Source organism: Aythya ferina (assembly GCF_964211825.1).
Source record: "Aythya ferina genome assembly, chromosome: Z".
Taxonomy (NCBI): Eukaryota; Metazoa; Chordata; class Aves; order Anseriformes; family Anatidae; genus Aythya; species Aythya ferina.
Window position 1 is genome coordinate 24,564,521 of NC_140299.1, and position 16,615 is coordinate 24,581,135.

The 16,615-nt window shown below is 34.8% G+C and overlaps 1 protein-coding gene across 1 annotated transcript in view; it reads left to right on the forward strand.

Annotated features, from left to right (window-relative positions):
- DMGDH (dimethylglycine dehydrogenase) overlaps positions 1-15,992 on the forward strand; it is a 48,097-nt gene extending 32,105 nt beyond the window's left edge. The window contains exons 13-16 of the mRNA XM_084505257.1: positions 389-546; positions 1,650-1,709; positions 13,966-14,100; positions 14,906-15,992. Of these exons, the coding sequence (XP_084361383.1) occupies positions 389-546; positions 1,650-1,709; positions 13,966-14,100; positions 14,906-15,121 (569 nt within the window). The 3' untranslated portion in view covers positions 15,122-15,992. The remainder of the gene's footprint in view (positions 1-388; positions 547-1,649; positions 1,710-13,965; positions 14,101-14,905) is intronic.
- The last annotated feature ends 623 nt before the right edge of the window (positions 15,993-16,615 follow it).

Here is a 16,615-nt window from a genome sequence, read left to right on the forward strand (position 1 = left end):
TCTTATTTACACTCGGTTACATTTGCTCTTTGCTTGCCAACTCATCACCTGCTTGTAATGCCTTTGAACTTCATTGCTAATTGTGAGTTCACTACATGACCTTCCCTTACCAGTTATATTTTATAGTTCCCTTTCTACACCTTCCCCTTCCATGTTACAGTTTCAGTTACAGTTTAAATTAAAATAATAGTACCTCTGCTTAAGATCTAGGGCAAGAACTACTCTTGTAGTTCTTGCAGGGAATTTGACTTTCTATATGATTGCAGAATTGACCTCTAATGTGAATTAACACAGCAGTGATCCCCACTTTTACCAATGAAGAGACTGCACTTATTAGGATTGTTTCATTGTTGAGTTGATTAAACTGCTAGTCTTGTTTGTCAAACAGGTGAATTGGGCTGGGAGCTGTATCATAGAAAAGAAGACTCTGTAGCTCTTTACAGTGCAATCATGGAAGCTGGCCAAAAAGAGGGAATTGACAACTTTGGAACATATGCTCTGAATGCTTTAAGGCTAGAAAAGGGCTTCCGAGCCTGGGGGGCAGAGGTCAGGAAATAAAACTTTTTAATTATTATCTCTGTTTATTTTCTTTATTTCATTATGACTATACATCTTATAGTTAGACTTAACAAAGATAGTATTTGTTCCAGTATCTAAGTTTAGCATGAAAATAAAATTTACTTTGAACAGGCAAAAACTCTGTTATTCTGAACGATGTCTTTTCTAAATAAATATAACTACTACACAACATTTCTTTACTGGCAAAGAGACACTTATGCTGATTTACCAATGTTTTTGTATCTTGTGCAAAATTATGAGGGTTTTGCTGAGCTCTAGTCTTCTGAAATCAAAGGTTTGGCCGATAGGTTCTGAAAACATTTTATTTTTGTTGTAACTATGTCATGGGAGGCCAATTATTTTTACTTCATAATGTGTTTGGAACTTTTTTATTTCTCATTAGCTTCTTTCTGATGAATTTGCTCATTCACAGTAAAGAACTACTCAGGGGAGCTAGAGAATTTGTGGAAAATCATTATAATTTCTGCTTACCTGATTTTTTTTTCTAATTCTTTGGAAAGGAAAGAACTCACAAAGGTGAAATGCTGGACATTTGGGAATCCTTTCCCTTTGTCTATGTATAACCACTTTCATTCTTGCTGCCTAACAAACCATATGTCCCTCTTCCCCTTGATGGGAAAGTGATAAAAAAAGCTGGCATTGTATTTTATTTTCATCTCCAGATAAGGCATTTTTGTGTGTTACAGTTAATGTTCATACCTCAGTTATTCAAGCTTCTGCAGGTTCCAAAGTCTTGTTTCTTACTGAAGTGTGTATTACTTTGCATACTGAAAGTTAAGTGAAAGATTTACAGATCTAAGCTTTATATTAAGGATAATAGCAGATATTCTGCTTCAAGTCACATATAGAAAGTTTATGATGTATTCAAACGGAGGCTGCACATCAGTAGTGTAGATGACATTGACCCAGGAGTAAAAAGAAGATTTCATATAATAATAGTAATAGTAATAGTAATAGTAATAGTAATAGTAATAGTAATAGTAATAGTAATAGTAATAATAATGAAAGTAAAACCTGTGACAGTCCCTCAGTCCCTCATGTATAGATGGCCTTTTATTTTTTTTTAACAGATGAACTGTGACACAAATCCCTTGGAAGCCGGACTGGAATATTTTGTAAAGCTAAACAAGGTATATGTCCTATGATTTTTAAAGTGTTCCATTATGTACAAGGTTATATTAAGTGTATAAAAAGAAAAATGTAATTATCTGTAGAATAGAATAGGTATTAGAAAACAAACTGACCAACTATTTTCACATTATTCAAGAATAATTATGAAGTATCTTTAATATATGCATATTTAAATGCTTCTTGGTAACAAAATTATATCTTAGATGAGAAATTTGCAAGTAGTAAATTTAAGTAATAAATTTAATTTAATTTAAATCAATATCAAAAATAACTCGAGTGTGGTTTATTTTTCTAGATAAATTTTTTATGTGCTTTTGCAAACACATATTGTCCATAGAAAAGCTGAACAAACCTGTTCATATTATGAAAACATTTGACTTGCTTAGTCTTGTTAAAGGAGTTGTCTATAGCACCTTTATCTCTGTCTATCACTTCGGTAGAGTTTTTGGATTTTTCAGAAGAACTGCTGACTGACAACTCAAATTTGAGTCAAATATAAGGTTTCATTTTGGTAAAAAAATGTAGTTTTTGACAGAATTTCTGAAGTGATCCTCCATTGTAAATTGTTACTGTCTGATTTGAATTTCAGAGAATGAGACTAGTTGAATTTAAATATGTGATAAAAGTGAAAACATATTATCTTATCTCCCTTTATTAGCAACTCCATTTTCACATGATATTAATATTTTAGGAAATCAAACTCTATTGCACTCTAATAGATAGAGAAATTGCTTGTAATTTTCTTTTCTAGTCCAAATTAAAAATAAACCATATGTCCAAACTGCGTCAAAAAGAATAATTTTTCATAAAACACTGTGAAACCTTTGCTGTGCAGCTCCAATGCCATCTGTTGCTACCAGCTAGTTTATTGACTCAAACAGCAGTTACCTGCACAGTAGATGTGAAGTTTCTAACCTAAAAACCAGGGCCTAGGTATTCCACGTTAGGTGCCCTCAATTAGGCTGTATTTCTAGTTTAATCTTTTGCTTTGGATTTTCATCTGTAAAATAGAGAAAGTGCCAATGTTTTTACATAAGGGAGTGTAAGAAGAGAAAGTAGTTATTTTGAAGTATTCATTCTTTATAATGATGTAGTGTAATACAGGGACAAATTATATTCTTACTTACATTTTCCTTATATCTGAAAAGGATAAAAAATCAGATAATATATGACACTTGATAATTTTTATTATGTCATATGGAGGCACTGTGGAACTGATAAAAATAATCCCAAACTTTTAAGTTACAGCTCCATATAAGCTATAAATCTTTATCTTTGGGTAGGCAAGAGTTACAGACTCAAGTTAAACATAAAAAGGTGCTTTTGTCTATATACGATGAGTGTACTGGTTATAAGAAGAACAAACACGGGAATATACTTTTTCTCTCAAACTGTTAAACCTCTCCATATGTGTTAAATCATGATTGCTTTAATGCAGGGTTGATGAAATATCCATTCTTACCCCAGTCTAATATCAGTGTGTGCTCTAGCATGAAATACAAGTTCTGAAGTTATTCCTGCCCAATTATGGAGCTCATCCACTGGAATGGATGACAGTGGCCCTTCCTACATGTAGTCAAGCTACAGCTGTCTCCATTGGTTTGTGTAATTTTGCCCTGGTCAGAGGAAGTGTCATATGCAAAGGAAATATGGAGTCTTGTCTGTTAGGTTAAAGTTTTATTTAATCACCAAGGACTTTCCCATCTTGAGGAAAGCATTAGCAGAGAGATGAAATGGAAAATAATGTCATTGTTGTTTTTCTTTCTACTTCCATTTGATATGCCTGTTTTTATTTGGTTGTTTGTTTGGTTGTTTTGTTTTGTTTTAAGTATAGGTAGGAAAGCAGCCATATACAGGAGAAGTTTATATGCCAAAATGCTCATGCAGAACATGCAAAGGCACGAATGTGCATGAAGCAATTCTTTCTTTACTGCTCTGCACTCTTCTCTGCATGGCTATTCATGGTAGACAAATACATGTGAAGTGAACCTCTAGCACAGATGCAGAATGTCAGCCTAAAACATTCGCCAGTTTTTTTTTTTTTTAACTAATGTGAAGAAAGAAATAATCAATGTTTGTTTACTGACTGAGAGAAGAGGGCAGTTGTGACTGTATGTTGACACTGCGGAGGTACCTGAGTTAACTCAGATATTGGAAGCAATCTAAACACTGTAGCATGAAGCACCATGTGAGATTGTTTACTCTGCTTCTTGGCAGCTTGGGGTTGTGAGTCCCATTTTTAGTTACAATTCTCTGCATCTGGTTTGGTGTCCATTTGGCATGGCATAGACCTCCCATTATCACCTGTTCCTATTGTTAAGGAAACTCTTTTTCAAAAAGTCCATGAGATAAGCAACAAATCCTTCTGTTTGCATTCTTGGTCTGCAGGAAATTTCTGACAGGGATTATTCCTTTAACCATTCACCCCCAACTGGAGAGGGTTTATTTCTGCGTAAATTAAAACCAAAATAAACTATTCAGCTAATTATTACAGAGTGCTTCTTACTGTGCAACAAGTAGCTGAAATAGCTCACAAAATGGGCAGAAAGACTTAACTTCAATATGCATGAATCTTGAGTGGTATGTCATGGAAAATGTAAACAGCTCATAAACAGATGAAAGTGAATGAACCACCAAATGACAATGAAGGTAATACAATCAGAAATATTTTAATTTCCACAAAAGAACATTCAAATGTCTGGCAAATAAATATGAAGAGATGTAAATTCCCCATAAAATTCTCATATTTCTCTGTGTGTAAATGTCGTAGTGTATATATCATCTTCAGGTACATATAGACTAGTAATTTTATTTGTGATGAGTAGTGGGAAAAAAATCTTCAAAGCTTAAGTTGATTTTTTTTTTCTTCACAATCTATTATAGCACAACAGCAAGTAAACCTGTTCTCAAGATTTCTGTGGCAAGTTTCATTTTATCAATTAAGACCAGAAGGATAGTATCGTTCTATGTATCTTCCTCTGGCTTCTGTTTAGTACCCCTTCTTTCTTCTGTTGGTGTTAGCTGCTTCCTCAGATGAGCAGAATGGACCGTGATTAAATCCTATGGTAGTAGGATTTTCAATTTAGTGTGCATGTCATCTTTGTAAATTCTTAAGAAAATCTTCCTGTTTCAGGGGTGGGATTTTTTTTTTTTTTAATACCTGTTATCTTTTTATTCATCTTGTTTTACTAAATGTTCTTAGATAGCCTCACTCACTAATATTTCTTCTCATGAATAAGCACTGCTACTAAATATTCTGTAGGGTCCTAATTGGCTTTGTGGCAGGAAATTCACAGGATATCTTTAGAAAAGAAAAAGTTGCAACTCTTTGCTTCATATAACAGGCTACCATTTTAGTTCCACCTGACATTTTCAACTTTGTATGGTTCAGGTGGTATATCATCTCTAAATGCTTTTTATTTCTCAAAATCATGGTTTAAATGTAACTCTTTTGTCAAATACCGTAGAAAATATAAACAATTACCAAATGTTAATTCCAGAGTCTCATTCTTTGTTTACCTTGCTGTATGTATAAAATTTTGTGTGTAAAATTAAAGAGACCTCCCAGTCCTGAAGGTACTATAGTCTCCCTGGGCAGTCTAGTCTAACAATTCACCATCCTTATGTTAGAAAATATTTTCTTACCATACTTCAAAGTTATAACTGATTATTATGTTCACTACTGACATACAGAAATAAAATATTATTTCCTTCGTCTTTTCAGAATATGCTTGTGTCTTCAAAATCTGCGAGCATGTGCATTTACAGTTTTCTCAAGTGGCTGATTGTTAGTAGCTTATTCTTAAAACAGCCTGATTTTCTATTGAGCATAGAGGACCCAATAAACTTAATGTTAGAGTGAAAAACAAGAAACTCTTTCAGAATGATTTTCCACGTGAATCCAGTAGTGACAACAATCTTCAGGAGTATACTGCTACAAAATTCCATATTTAACTGTTTTTTGTTTGTTCTTGTTTTGTTTTATTTTGATTTCTTTTTCTATTATTTGCTGTGCTATGTACAAGACTGCCATCTTCTGGGCACTGTCTTCAGCAACAGCTCACTGGGAGGGAAATGCGGCAGATGACAGAAAAACCCTTTGGATTCCCTCCTAATGTATTCTTCCCGGCTTCATTCAGTGCGAGAGGTTAGCTAATACGTAGCATTTGTTTCTGCTAGTAGGAATACCTTTATCAGAGACAGTGTTTCTTTACTGAAGTCCTGTTTATTTACTGGGGCAATTTATTTGTTCGGTGTTGTGCCCCATCCTCTTTAATAACTTTATTGATGTTTTGGATGAGGGAATTGAGTGCACTCTCAGTAAGTTTGCAGATGACACCAAGATGGGGGGAAGTGTTGATCTGCTGGAGGGTAGGAAGGCCCTATAGAGGGACCTGGGCAGGTTGGGTTGATGGGCAGAGGCCAATGGGATGAGGTTCAACATGGCTAAGAGCCGGGTCCTGGTGAAGGCCTGGTAAAGGGCCTGGAACACAAATCCTATGAAGAGCAGCTGAGGGTACTGGGGTTGTTTAGTTTGGAGAAGAGGAGGCTCAGGAGAGACCTTATTGCTCTCTGCAACTCCCTGAAAGGAAGGTGTGGGGAGCTGGGGGTCGGCCTCTTCTTACATGTAACTAGAGATAGGACTAGAGGGAATGGCCTCAAGTTGCACCAGAAGAGGTTCAGGTGGGAAATGAGGAGACATTTCTGCTCAGGAAGAGCAGTCAGGCACTGGGACAGGTTGCCTAGGGAGGTGGTGGAGTCACCGTCCCTGGGGGTGTTCAAGGAAAGGTTGGACATGGTGTTTATGGACATGGCTTAGTGGGTGACAATGGCAGTAGGGTGATGGTTGTACCAGATGATCTTGAAGGTCTTTGCCAACCCTAATGATATTACGATTCTCTGATTCACCTTTTATTATTAGTAGTAATAGTATTAGTAGTAGTATTAGTATTAGTAGTATTAGTAGTATTTCTACCAGATTATACCCACAATCTCTCTCCCTTTGTGTTTTCTTTTCTTAGGCCCACTATACCAGCACTTCCTTCCTTCCTTTCTTTCTTTCTATTTGTTTTAGCCTTGTGCTTCATTTCAGCTTCTTTCCCTGTTGACTTCTCACTATTTCTGTCTCATCTCTACCAAGCCTGCACAGTAGCTTGTAAATGCCTGCATTTAGAGGTCAAACAATGCTTCTAAGATAAAAAGTGTCTAATGTCTTCTGACTTTTGCATTGGATTTCTATGGTGGCTTTTATGTTTACACCTATTGGGAATGTGAGTGTTTAATTACTTCCTTATTTTTTATGAATAGAAGTTGAGTGACATGCCCAGCAGAATGCAGATGGTGAATGACTGTAAATCAAAGATACCGTCCTTGAACATTGACCTACGTTCCAGCACAACTACAAATGACTTGTTATCCCATGGGAAACTAAGATAAACAGCTTTAAATTGTGCCACCATCATTTTATTCCTTTGTCAAATTCAAGTAGCAAGTTCAGTCTTACATGTTCACGCCCTCCTCTTTACAGTTGTTTTGTCTCCCTCCATTCCACTCTGCCAGAACTGCCCCTCAGTTGTGCCAGTCTAAGTCTTTGTGTTACCACCGTTTAAAGAGGGGTGTTCTGCTTTAGTAAAGCAAAGAACAGTGGATATTTCTAGGAAAAAAAAGTTATTTTCATCATTTTACAAGTGCAGTTTTGAGAAAGAACAACCAAAGAGTTGAACTGGAAGAAAGTAAGACGTACATGCTGGCTCTGATTCTCTGCAGCATTGATGCATACATGGTCATTTATATCATCATGAGTGTAAAATGCTATTATGATCTGGTACTACTTTCTGACTCTACACTTATATCATGTAGCTTGTAGCACTGTTAAGCAGTGGTATGAGATCAAAACTTTTCACCTGCAGGAGACTCGTAGGTTTCAGAGGGTTGGAGGCAAGGAGTGAAAAGGGGTTGCCAGAAAAACAACCTCTTTTAGCCATTTGCATCTGCTTCCAATTTTTAATTGAATTTTGTTTTATTTAAATAACCACTGACTTTAAAATGGGAAGCGTATTTGGAAGATCATAGTAAGTGATTGATTTTTATCTTCTTGCTTCTTCTTGCAGTATAAAGCATATAATGCAGTCTTGATTTTTGGAATGCCTAATATTTGCTGACTGAGTGTGCAGGGAGCAGAGCTCCAGCCCTTCAGTGCTGGACAGGCCAACCTGCTACAGCTTCTGTTAATTCCCCCTTATTGTAAATGTCTGTCTATCCTTCCCTGTCTCTGACTCACATCCCTCCTGTTCAGAGAGGAACAAACATAGTAGTGATCACTGACCCCACTCCAAAACCTGGAATAAGGCAGTGTTTTGTGCCACCCCTTCTCCAAGCAAGAAAATGAGAGAGGGGAGAAGAAAGAGATTTTACTTAAGTAGGGATAATGTGGTTGGGGAAAGGCAGAAAGATATGAAAAAGAACAGTGACAGTTAAGAGGTACTAGACCCAGTGTATTTGAGGAGGACACCTTTATTTTTTTATATTATTATTTTTTTTCCTCTCTCTCTTTCACTCTATGTTTATTATGCCTATAACATTTATTCAACGTACCTTTCCACCCAAATCCTGTCCCTATTCAAATTAAGATTTAGGTGTGGAATACTCTATATAATACTCTATCATATTCTATTGTTACTTCATCTGGTGTACAGAGGGTCATGAAAACAGAAGATTTATCCCATTAATTTACACAGAGCATGAAATACAGTGGAAAAATATCTGTGGTGATTTTGTTGACTGTATAAAATTCACTCCTAGGTCACTCCCACTGTGTTCATTGGATTACATAACACAATAGACACCCACTGAGCTAGGAATTGTGAGCCAAAATAATTCAACATTTTATCAGGAGTTTATTTCTTATCAATTTCTTAGAGCTGGTCATTTGCATACAAGAAGGACTTAGACAGATTGAATGAAAGATGCAGGTGCCATACATACTGACTGTCCATAAATCCCTTTGAAAACTGTTTTGTGTAGTGTAAACTGCAGCTTTGGTTTGCTGCAGAAAAATAAAATTATCAAATATTTGCCACCTGTGGAGTAAAATGATCCTCAGTTGTCACCCTGTGATATCATTTGGAGTGATACCCTGAAATAATTCAAGAGCATCCAAGTAAAAATAATTAATTTCAAAATATTGCATTAATGCTGTCTCCAGTGTGTTGTAATGCAATGGTTATAGCAGATTGCAGCAGTTGTTGGTGCTGCCTAACTCAGTTGGGTGGCTTTGTGTACATAATTTGGCTGTAAGCCCACATTCATAAGCAGGATACCAAATAAATTACAATACTTTGTTATTAAAAGAGATTTGCATATCTTTCCTTCCAATTAATGTTGAAGGGATATGACATTTGTTTTCCTAGAAACCCACACTTAATTCTACTAAGCTGCACAATTTAAAAAAGAAAATTGAAAGTTTTATAGGTAATTTATATTTTTTACATCCCGCAAGAAACAAGAGATTTTAATGAAGAATTAGAAACAGTATCTGTATGCCTTGTAAATCAAGCACATTTGAAACACATTTGAATTAAATTGAACTTTTCAGGATATAACACTGTGCCTCAAATCACCTAATTGGTTAAAGTCTCCTAATGTCTTAAAAAAAAAAATGTGGTTTTATCTTGTGCTAGTAACTGTTACAAGATGAAAGCCTGATGAGAAGGGTAAGGCAAAAATTTATCTTTGATATGGTAATAGATGAGATAATCCATGGGCTTCCTGAAGCTATATGCTATTTGAAAATCTTAACTGATTTGTCTTTGTGAAACAATTTTCTCTTAATGCCAGTGCATAAAGTAAAAAGCACAACCTTTCTTTTTTGCTTCTGTCTGTTAAAATGCACTCAAAAATTATACACCTAAGCCATAAATGTTGTCCTTTTCTTGCTTCTAAAAAGTGTTTTTACTTAACGTGAAAAACATTACATCTGCTCCATCTTAGTGCTTTGGGAACTCATGCCAAGATAATGAAAATTCTTCTGTGTTTTAGGCTTAGCTTAATGAGACTCTGAGCTGTAAAAGTTTTGTATTGTTTCTCCATGTCAAGTGATTGTATAGGAACAATAGGAGCTTGACACTTGACGTTGGAATTGTTTGGTGTTTCCCTTTGTTTCTATTCTTTGTTTCTGTTGTTTCCTTTTTCTTTTTCTTTTTCTTTTTCTTTTTCTTTTTCTTTTTCTTTTTCTTTTTCTTTTTCTTTTTCTTTTTCTTTTTCTTTTTCTTTTTCTTTTTCTTTTTCTTTTTCTTTTTCTTTTTCTTTTTCTTTTTCTTTTTCTTTTTCTTTTTTTCAGAATATTCCTATTAGTGATTTATGCTGTTTTGAATGGGATTTCATCTTGCATTATGTTTAGTGTGACAACCTAAAAGAAATAGAAACAGACTGACTATTTTTCTTCTAGAAACAGGAAGCAGTTACCAAGAATAGACACTATGAGTTTGAATGAATCAGTTTCCAAAATGCTGTTTGGATTGGAATGAAAAGCCTCATGCACACACACATACACACACACTTACTCATAAATCAGAAATGAATAATGGTGGAAATGTGGTCAGTACAATTGATGTGGATACCCACAAACTGTAGAATAAGAAGAATGATTTAGTTGTATTCATATAGCTGTAATTTCTTAAGAGGTTGTTTTAAATGTTTTTAAAATGTGTGTGTGTGTGTATATACATATATATATATATATATACATAGATATATATATATATTATATACACTGATGTCCAGTCATAGATTTTCAGCTATGTTGATATAATGTTCATATAAGTGTATGTTCATGTATGTATATACACATTTATATACTCATTTTATATACATACATATATATACATATCTATATACTCATTTTTGCAGACTGCATGGATGTGGGTGTGTATGTATTTTGCAAAGTCTGAATTCTAGGTTACCTCTGGGTTATTTTTGCAGGTCTGAATTCTAAAAAGACAAGAAATTTTTTAAACTTCAAGGAATATAAATCCACACAGAACAAGCCCATCTCATGAAAGCCCCTAGATCCATCTCCAGGTAGCATAAGGACTACACAGTGATCTGGGTCAAAAGTCTGTCCCAGCAGAAATCAATCTGGGCAAGAATTTCGTTTTTTATCTGCAATGAATAGGCAAAGAATGTTCCAGAAATATGTAGATTCTAAAACCAGCAAGGTGCTTAGAGTTTTCTGTAATTGTTTCCATACCTAAAAGGTAATCAATGAATGAAAGTCAGATTTATTTATTTATTTGCTGTCAACCTCAAGGTTCCAAGTAGATAAACAGGAGTTAACTGTCATCTATACGGTTAATCTCAAATGACCCATTAAAGCAGCACTCATATGCTACCAGGTCATACTCAAGGCTCTGATTATGATTGATGCATTAGCCTTTATAGAAAGTATTTTTTCATTTGTAAATAGGAAATTACAGAGGTAAAAATTAACAAAAAACTTTGAATTAAAAAAAAGAAAACACACACAAAAAACAACAACAACAACAACAACAAAAAAAAACAAACATGAAAATGATACATGTTTTGAAGGCTTTTCATCTCTGTCTACGTCCGTGCATTTACAAGTACCTGAATACTCCACAAAAAGGAAGCCATGCTGTCAGTACAGAGCTATGTCAATGCTATGTGATACTGCATTTCCAAAGTTGTGGGTTACAATTCTTTTTGTTTTTGGAAAACTGCAGGGTGACTCAGTAGAGAAATAGGACATAAATTAGAATAATTTAATTCTTTTAATTAATTAATCTAGCAAAAGAATAGAGTCAGAAACTAGTTCTGAGAGTCCTGTATGACATCACTCTGATATTACTAACAGACCTAAGGATGGGGATTTAAAGACATTCCTACTGCCATTTTAGATGGCCTTAATGTGCCAGCCATAACATCCACACTGGGTTGATAATAGGATGTGAGGCTGAAGGGAGACCTATCCTCTCCTGGTTCGGCAGGTGGAGGCCCTAGGTCACAGGCCATTTTATTTGAATACTTGTGTTTAGTTCCATGGTTAGATTCCTTGAGACTAATCAACAAATGCTACATTGGCATGTTTAGGAAGGGGTTGATTCAGTGCTAACTTCACGTGTAGTATATTTGCTTCTTAGGTATCTCTCTGTCTCATGCGAAGCATATTAGTCTGTGTGTCATGCTGTGGTATACCATCTCACTTGTGTTTCTACTTGTAGGTTATTCCTGTCATAAATATTCCTGTGTAACACAAAAGCAATTCTATGAAAAATGACAAGGAACTACCCAGTAACTACTTACTGTCTGATTTGAGACCCTTGCTTTATATTTTTCCAACACATCTTGAGAGTTCTCAAGTCAATCCTCACAGTCCTGTCTTTTTCTGATGTGGGCTGTATTTCATGCTGCCTTTCCCCAAAATGGGGCACAAGTCTTTATCTTTAGTTGATCCACAATGATTTTCAGTCTAACTTGTCCTTAGCTGGTACATGACATCAGTTGTTTTGTACAATTGCTTGCATAGTCCAGTCTTTCAAAATTCATCAGTGCATTAATAGTTTCTTCAGAGCCTATACACAGATGTATGTGAACCTGAACAAGACGTACAGTAATAAGAACATTTTCTAACTGTGTAATACTGTATTCCAAGTACAATAGGTTGTACTTGTAGTTCCGTTATTACTGCAAAATAATGATTCAGTGCTGACGCATAAGGAGTGACAATGACAAATTCTCAGAGTACAGCACTTTAGAACTATTTATTTTGAACTTCTCTCCATAAACAGAGCACTAACTACAAATGTATTTCAAATATAGTTCTAGGATAGATCTAAGTGGTATAATTCTCTACAGAAGTTAAAGAACATTACCAGAAATAGCATTTTATCTTCAACAATATTTCCCTTCCTTCTCCTAAGCACTCACCAAATGACTAGAAATCCTGCTTCAGAAATCCTGCTACAAGAACTGTCACATTGACCTAGGACCATGTGCCTTAAAATAGCTTTCACTGTTACTCATCTTCTCAGCAAAGGCTGTAAAGCTAGAACTTGTAACTGCTATTATTTTTCTTGCCCACAGGCCAGGATGATGTGGATCTGGCAAATTAGTTGAATGCAAGTCTTTTGTTCTGTCTGATCTATGCCTTTAAACTAAAAAAATAATGGAAAAAAAAAAAAAAAAAGGCAGAATTTATAACACACTGTTCCTCGTATTTCCTGCACAGATCCAGTCTAATTACTATTTCATCCTCTGTCTGAACTGTCTGCATCATTGAAAGAGGCTTTCTTTTGGCTCTTGAAGCATTCTGTCCATGACCACCAATTTTCTAACAATTCTTTCTACAGCTTATTTTTCCAATTTGCTCCCAGCCAACCAAGTAAGGAAGTTACATCTAAGACCTAGGAGACAGCAGTGTGAGGCAAGTCAGTTTCACAGCTACTGGCAGGCAAAACAAGCTCATATCTGTGATCTGGGCTATGGAATCAGGCTAGTTCAGCCAGCTCAACATCATCACATGCAGTGAATACTGTCACATACATCCTTTGGGATTCCAAGCTTTACAGATGGCAACCCCAGTACTTGTCACACATTTACGCCATCTGCTAGAAATGTACTTGCGCCTTCTTAGGCAAGATGGAAAAGGGAACTCCAAATGACAGTAGTATTCTGTATCTAATGTTCTTTAGTTTCCCATAAAATGGTGCCTGCGGGAAGAAAACATAGCTTAAAACAAGAACATGGTGAAAGCTGCCAGCTCTGCACCCTGCCACTGAGACACCAAAGCAAACTAGTACCAAGTTACTGCTGTGGTTGCTCATAGCATTGAAATGGATGAGTGTCCACAGAGGGAAGCCAATGCTATAGGATATTCGTATTGGAATCCCATTTATTTAATAGAAACTGAAATGAAACTCTTTGTGAGTCTTCTGGCTCACCACTTTAGCTGGGCACACATCTTCCTATGTACGTGTTCCTACTACATTTGAAATTATGAATACTGAAAAGCCTAAACTCTAGAAAAACTAGTATACTGAATGAAATTACCAAGATACAATATATCAGTATAAAGTATCAAGACACAAGATACAATATACATCAAAACTTTGATTTAACCTGCATTTCATTCAGAATAAATAAATACTAGGAAAACAAATGAACACAAATATTTTTCTCTCTAACATTTTTGCATAACCTGAATAATCTAAATATCATTATTATCTGCTATTTTTTCAGCCAGCAGACTTTATAGGAAAGCAAACACTGAAGCAGATTAAAGAAAAGGGGCTCAAACGACGACTGGTATATCTCACCCTGGAAACAGATGATGTTGATCCAGAGGGAAATGAAAGTGTGTGGCATAATGGGAAGGTAAGGACTATATAGATCATGTTACAAGAGCCTAAAGTTAATTCCTCATGAACAGAATCTAACTTTGTGTTTCAAGTGTGAATATAGTATTTTTGTTTTACTGTCACAGAACACTTTGAAGGTATGATACCATTTTCTAATCATCAAGCAGGAAGCAAAGACTAACTGTACATTTCTGTAGTGAAAATGTGGAATACTACCATAGAAACTGGAGTTAGACTAAAGTACTACATCACCCACTAAATCTTCTTGCAAATTCACAATTGTCCTAAGATAATTTTTGAAATTTGCATAAAAGAAAAAAAAAAGGCAGTGAAGTTTAGGCCTCTGCAGTTCAGCTCATATTACATGTTGAAGCACTTATTAGCAGTTATATTATTGTATATAATTTATATATCTATAAAACTTTATATATATATATACACATATATGTACAGTTTTTGTTCTCAGTTAAAACTTAACTGAATAAAATAGGAACAAACTGTTTTTTCAGGGAGCAAAACCTACCCAGTTTAAGGTGAAGCCACCCACTGAGAATGTTATGAACTGTATGATGCACTTGAAACTTACTTGATGTGTATTGTGTATAATCCAAAATTAGTATCTGAGGTGTATAGCTTTTTTTTAAAAAAAAAAAAAAAAAAAAAAAAGTTTAATGCTTATTTTCAACATGCATTCACTTTTTATTTTATTTTATTTTATTTTATTTTATTTTATTTTATTTTATTTTATTTTATTTTATTTTATTTTATTTTATTTTATTTTATTTTATTTTATTTTATTTTATTTTTTTAATTTCTTCCAGGTTATTGGCAACACCACATCTGGAAGTTTCAGTTACAGTGCCCAGCGAAGTCTGGCTTTTGCATATGTTCCCACAGAACTCAGCAAAGTTGGACAGAAATTGGAAGTTGAACTTTTAGGGAAAAATTACTCAGCAACTGTTATACAAGAGCCACTGGTGCTGACTGAACCAACAAGAATGCGCCTTCAGAGAAAGGGTGAAAGTCCCAAAATATAAACACAGATGAGGATACAGGAAATTGTGCAGTAGGAGATAGTTCCATTTATATGCATGAAATTAAGAGAATCAAATTATTCAGATTCATTAATTGCTGAACACAAGATCCATTCATCACTGAGAAATTTGATTGTGTTGCCACCTTGTATGGGTTGTTCACATCGGAGATCTAAGCACGGTTAATGAACCCAATATGTTGACCCTTCTCAGTAACACTTGTGAGCAAGAAGTGGCTGGGAGTAAGATCCTTGATTCAGCTTGCTCATAGACTGGCAGATCTAAATTAATATAGGGGAGAAAGTTGTTCTTGGTATTGGCCAATAGCAAATGCTCCCTAAAGGACTGAAATATATCCAATCCATTGTTAAAAAATAATAAAGGCAATATTAAAGGCAAACTGAACTGCTATTTTATTTTTTCAGTATATCATCCTAGTGGAAATCCTCACAGATTAAAATCTAGTTCTTTCTAATGAAACAGCTGCAAGAGGTCTGTTCTTCATTATTTTATACAGATTAGCTGGTAGATTACATGTAATATTCTACAACATAAAGGATGTTATTGCTCAATCTTTGAAAAGAATTTAAACCATTGTCTCATGGATTTACTGGTCTAAATCTGACGAGTTAATAGTGACACTGAAGAACTTCTGTTCCTCCTATTCCTGTTAATTATAGATGGAACAGTAGTTAGAACCATATGTTTTTAGACAAAAATATTAACAATGGAAAAATTCAATTAAATCCGCAGCAGAGGAGCTTTTTTTCAGTGTTAAATACTTGATAGCCCATAAAAGCTTGATTGAAATAAACTAAACAATGGAAACACACTGGAATATTAAAACACACTTCTGAATTCCATAATATGTTCAACAATTCTTTTGAATCACAACAACAATTTCTGACTTATAAAGAGTAACACTCACCTTTATGCTATAGATTAAACATTTCAAAAAAGTTTTTATAAGAGTAGAAACAATGTGCAAAATGTACTGTTTATTTTATTTTATTTTTTTCCAAGTAAGTGATGCATCTAAATCTTTAGCAAAGAAGCAAAAGTATAAATAGAATATATCAGGAGAAACACAGTTTGAACAATGAATGCTTACACTTGCTAAAGTCTTAGTGCAAGCTAACATTACATTGTGCTGCTCTGAATCTCTTTTACAAAGGTCAAAATCAAACAAAAGATTTGGCAGGTTTGCTTGTAGAACTATTTTGAGTGAAAATCCCATTCAGAAATTATTCTCTGTTTTGCTTTCCCAAGTGATTTAATTCTTCTTTGCTGAACCAATCAGATGTGTTACTTTTTCTAGAGGTGATATTATTCTTAATGAGGCATTTGGCTACTATGTACCTGTAATCATTTAAGGAATCTAAAATACAGCACAATGTGATTCTGTTTTACTTAGAATATGGTGTAGGAGAGCAATTCTTAGGAATATAACTTTGAATTTCTCTATTTCTCAAGAATATGCAAATTCACTAGACTTAA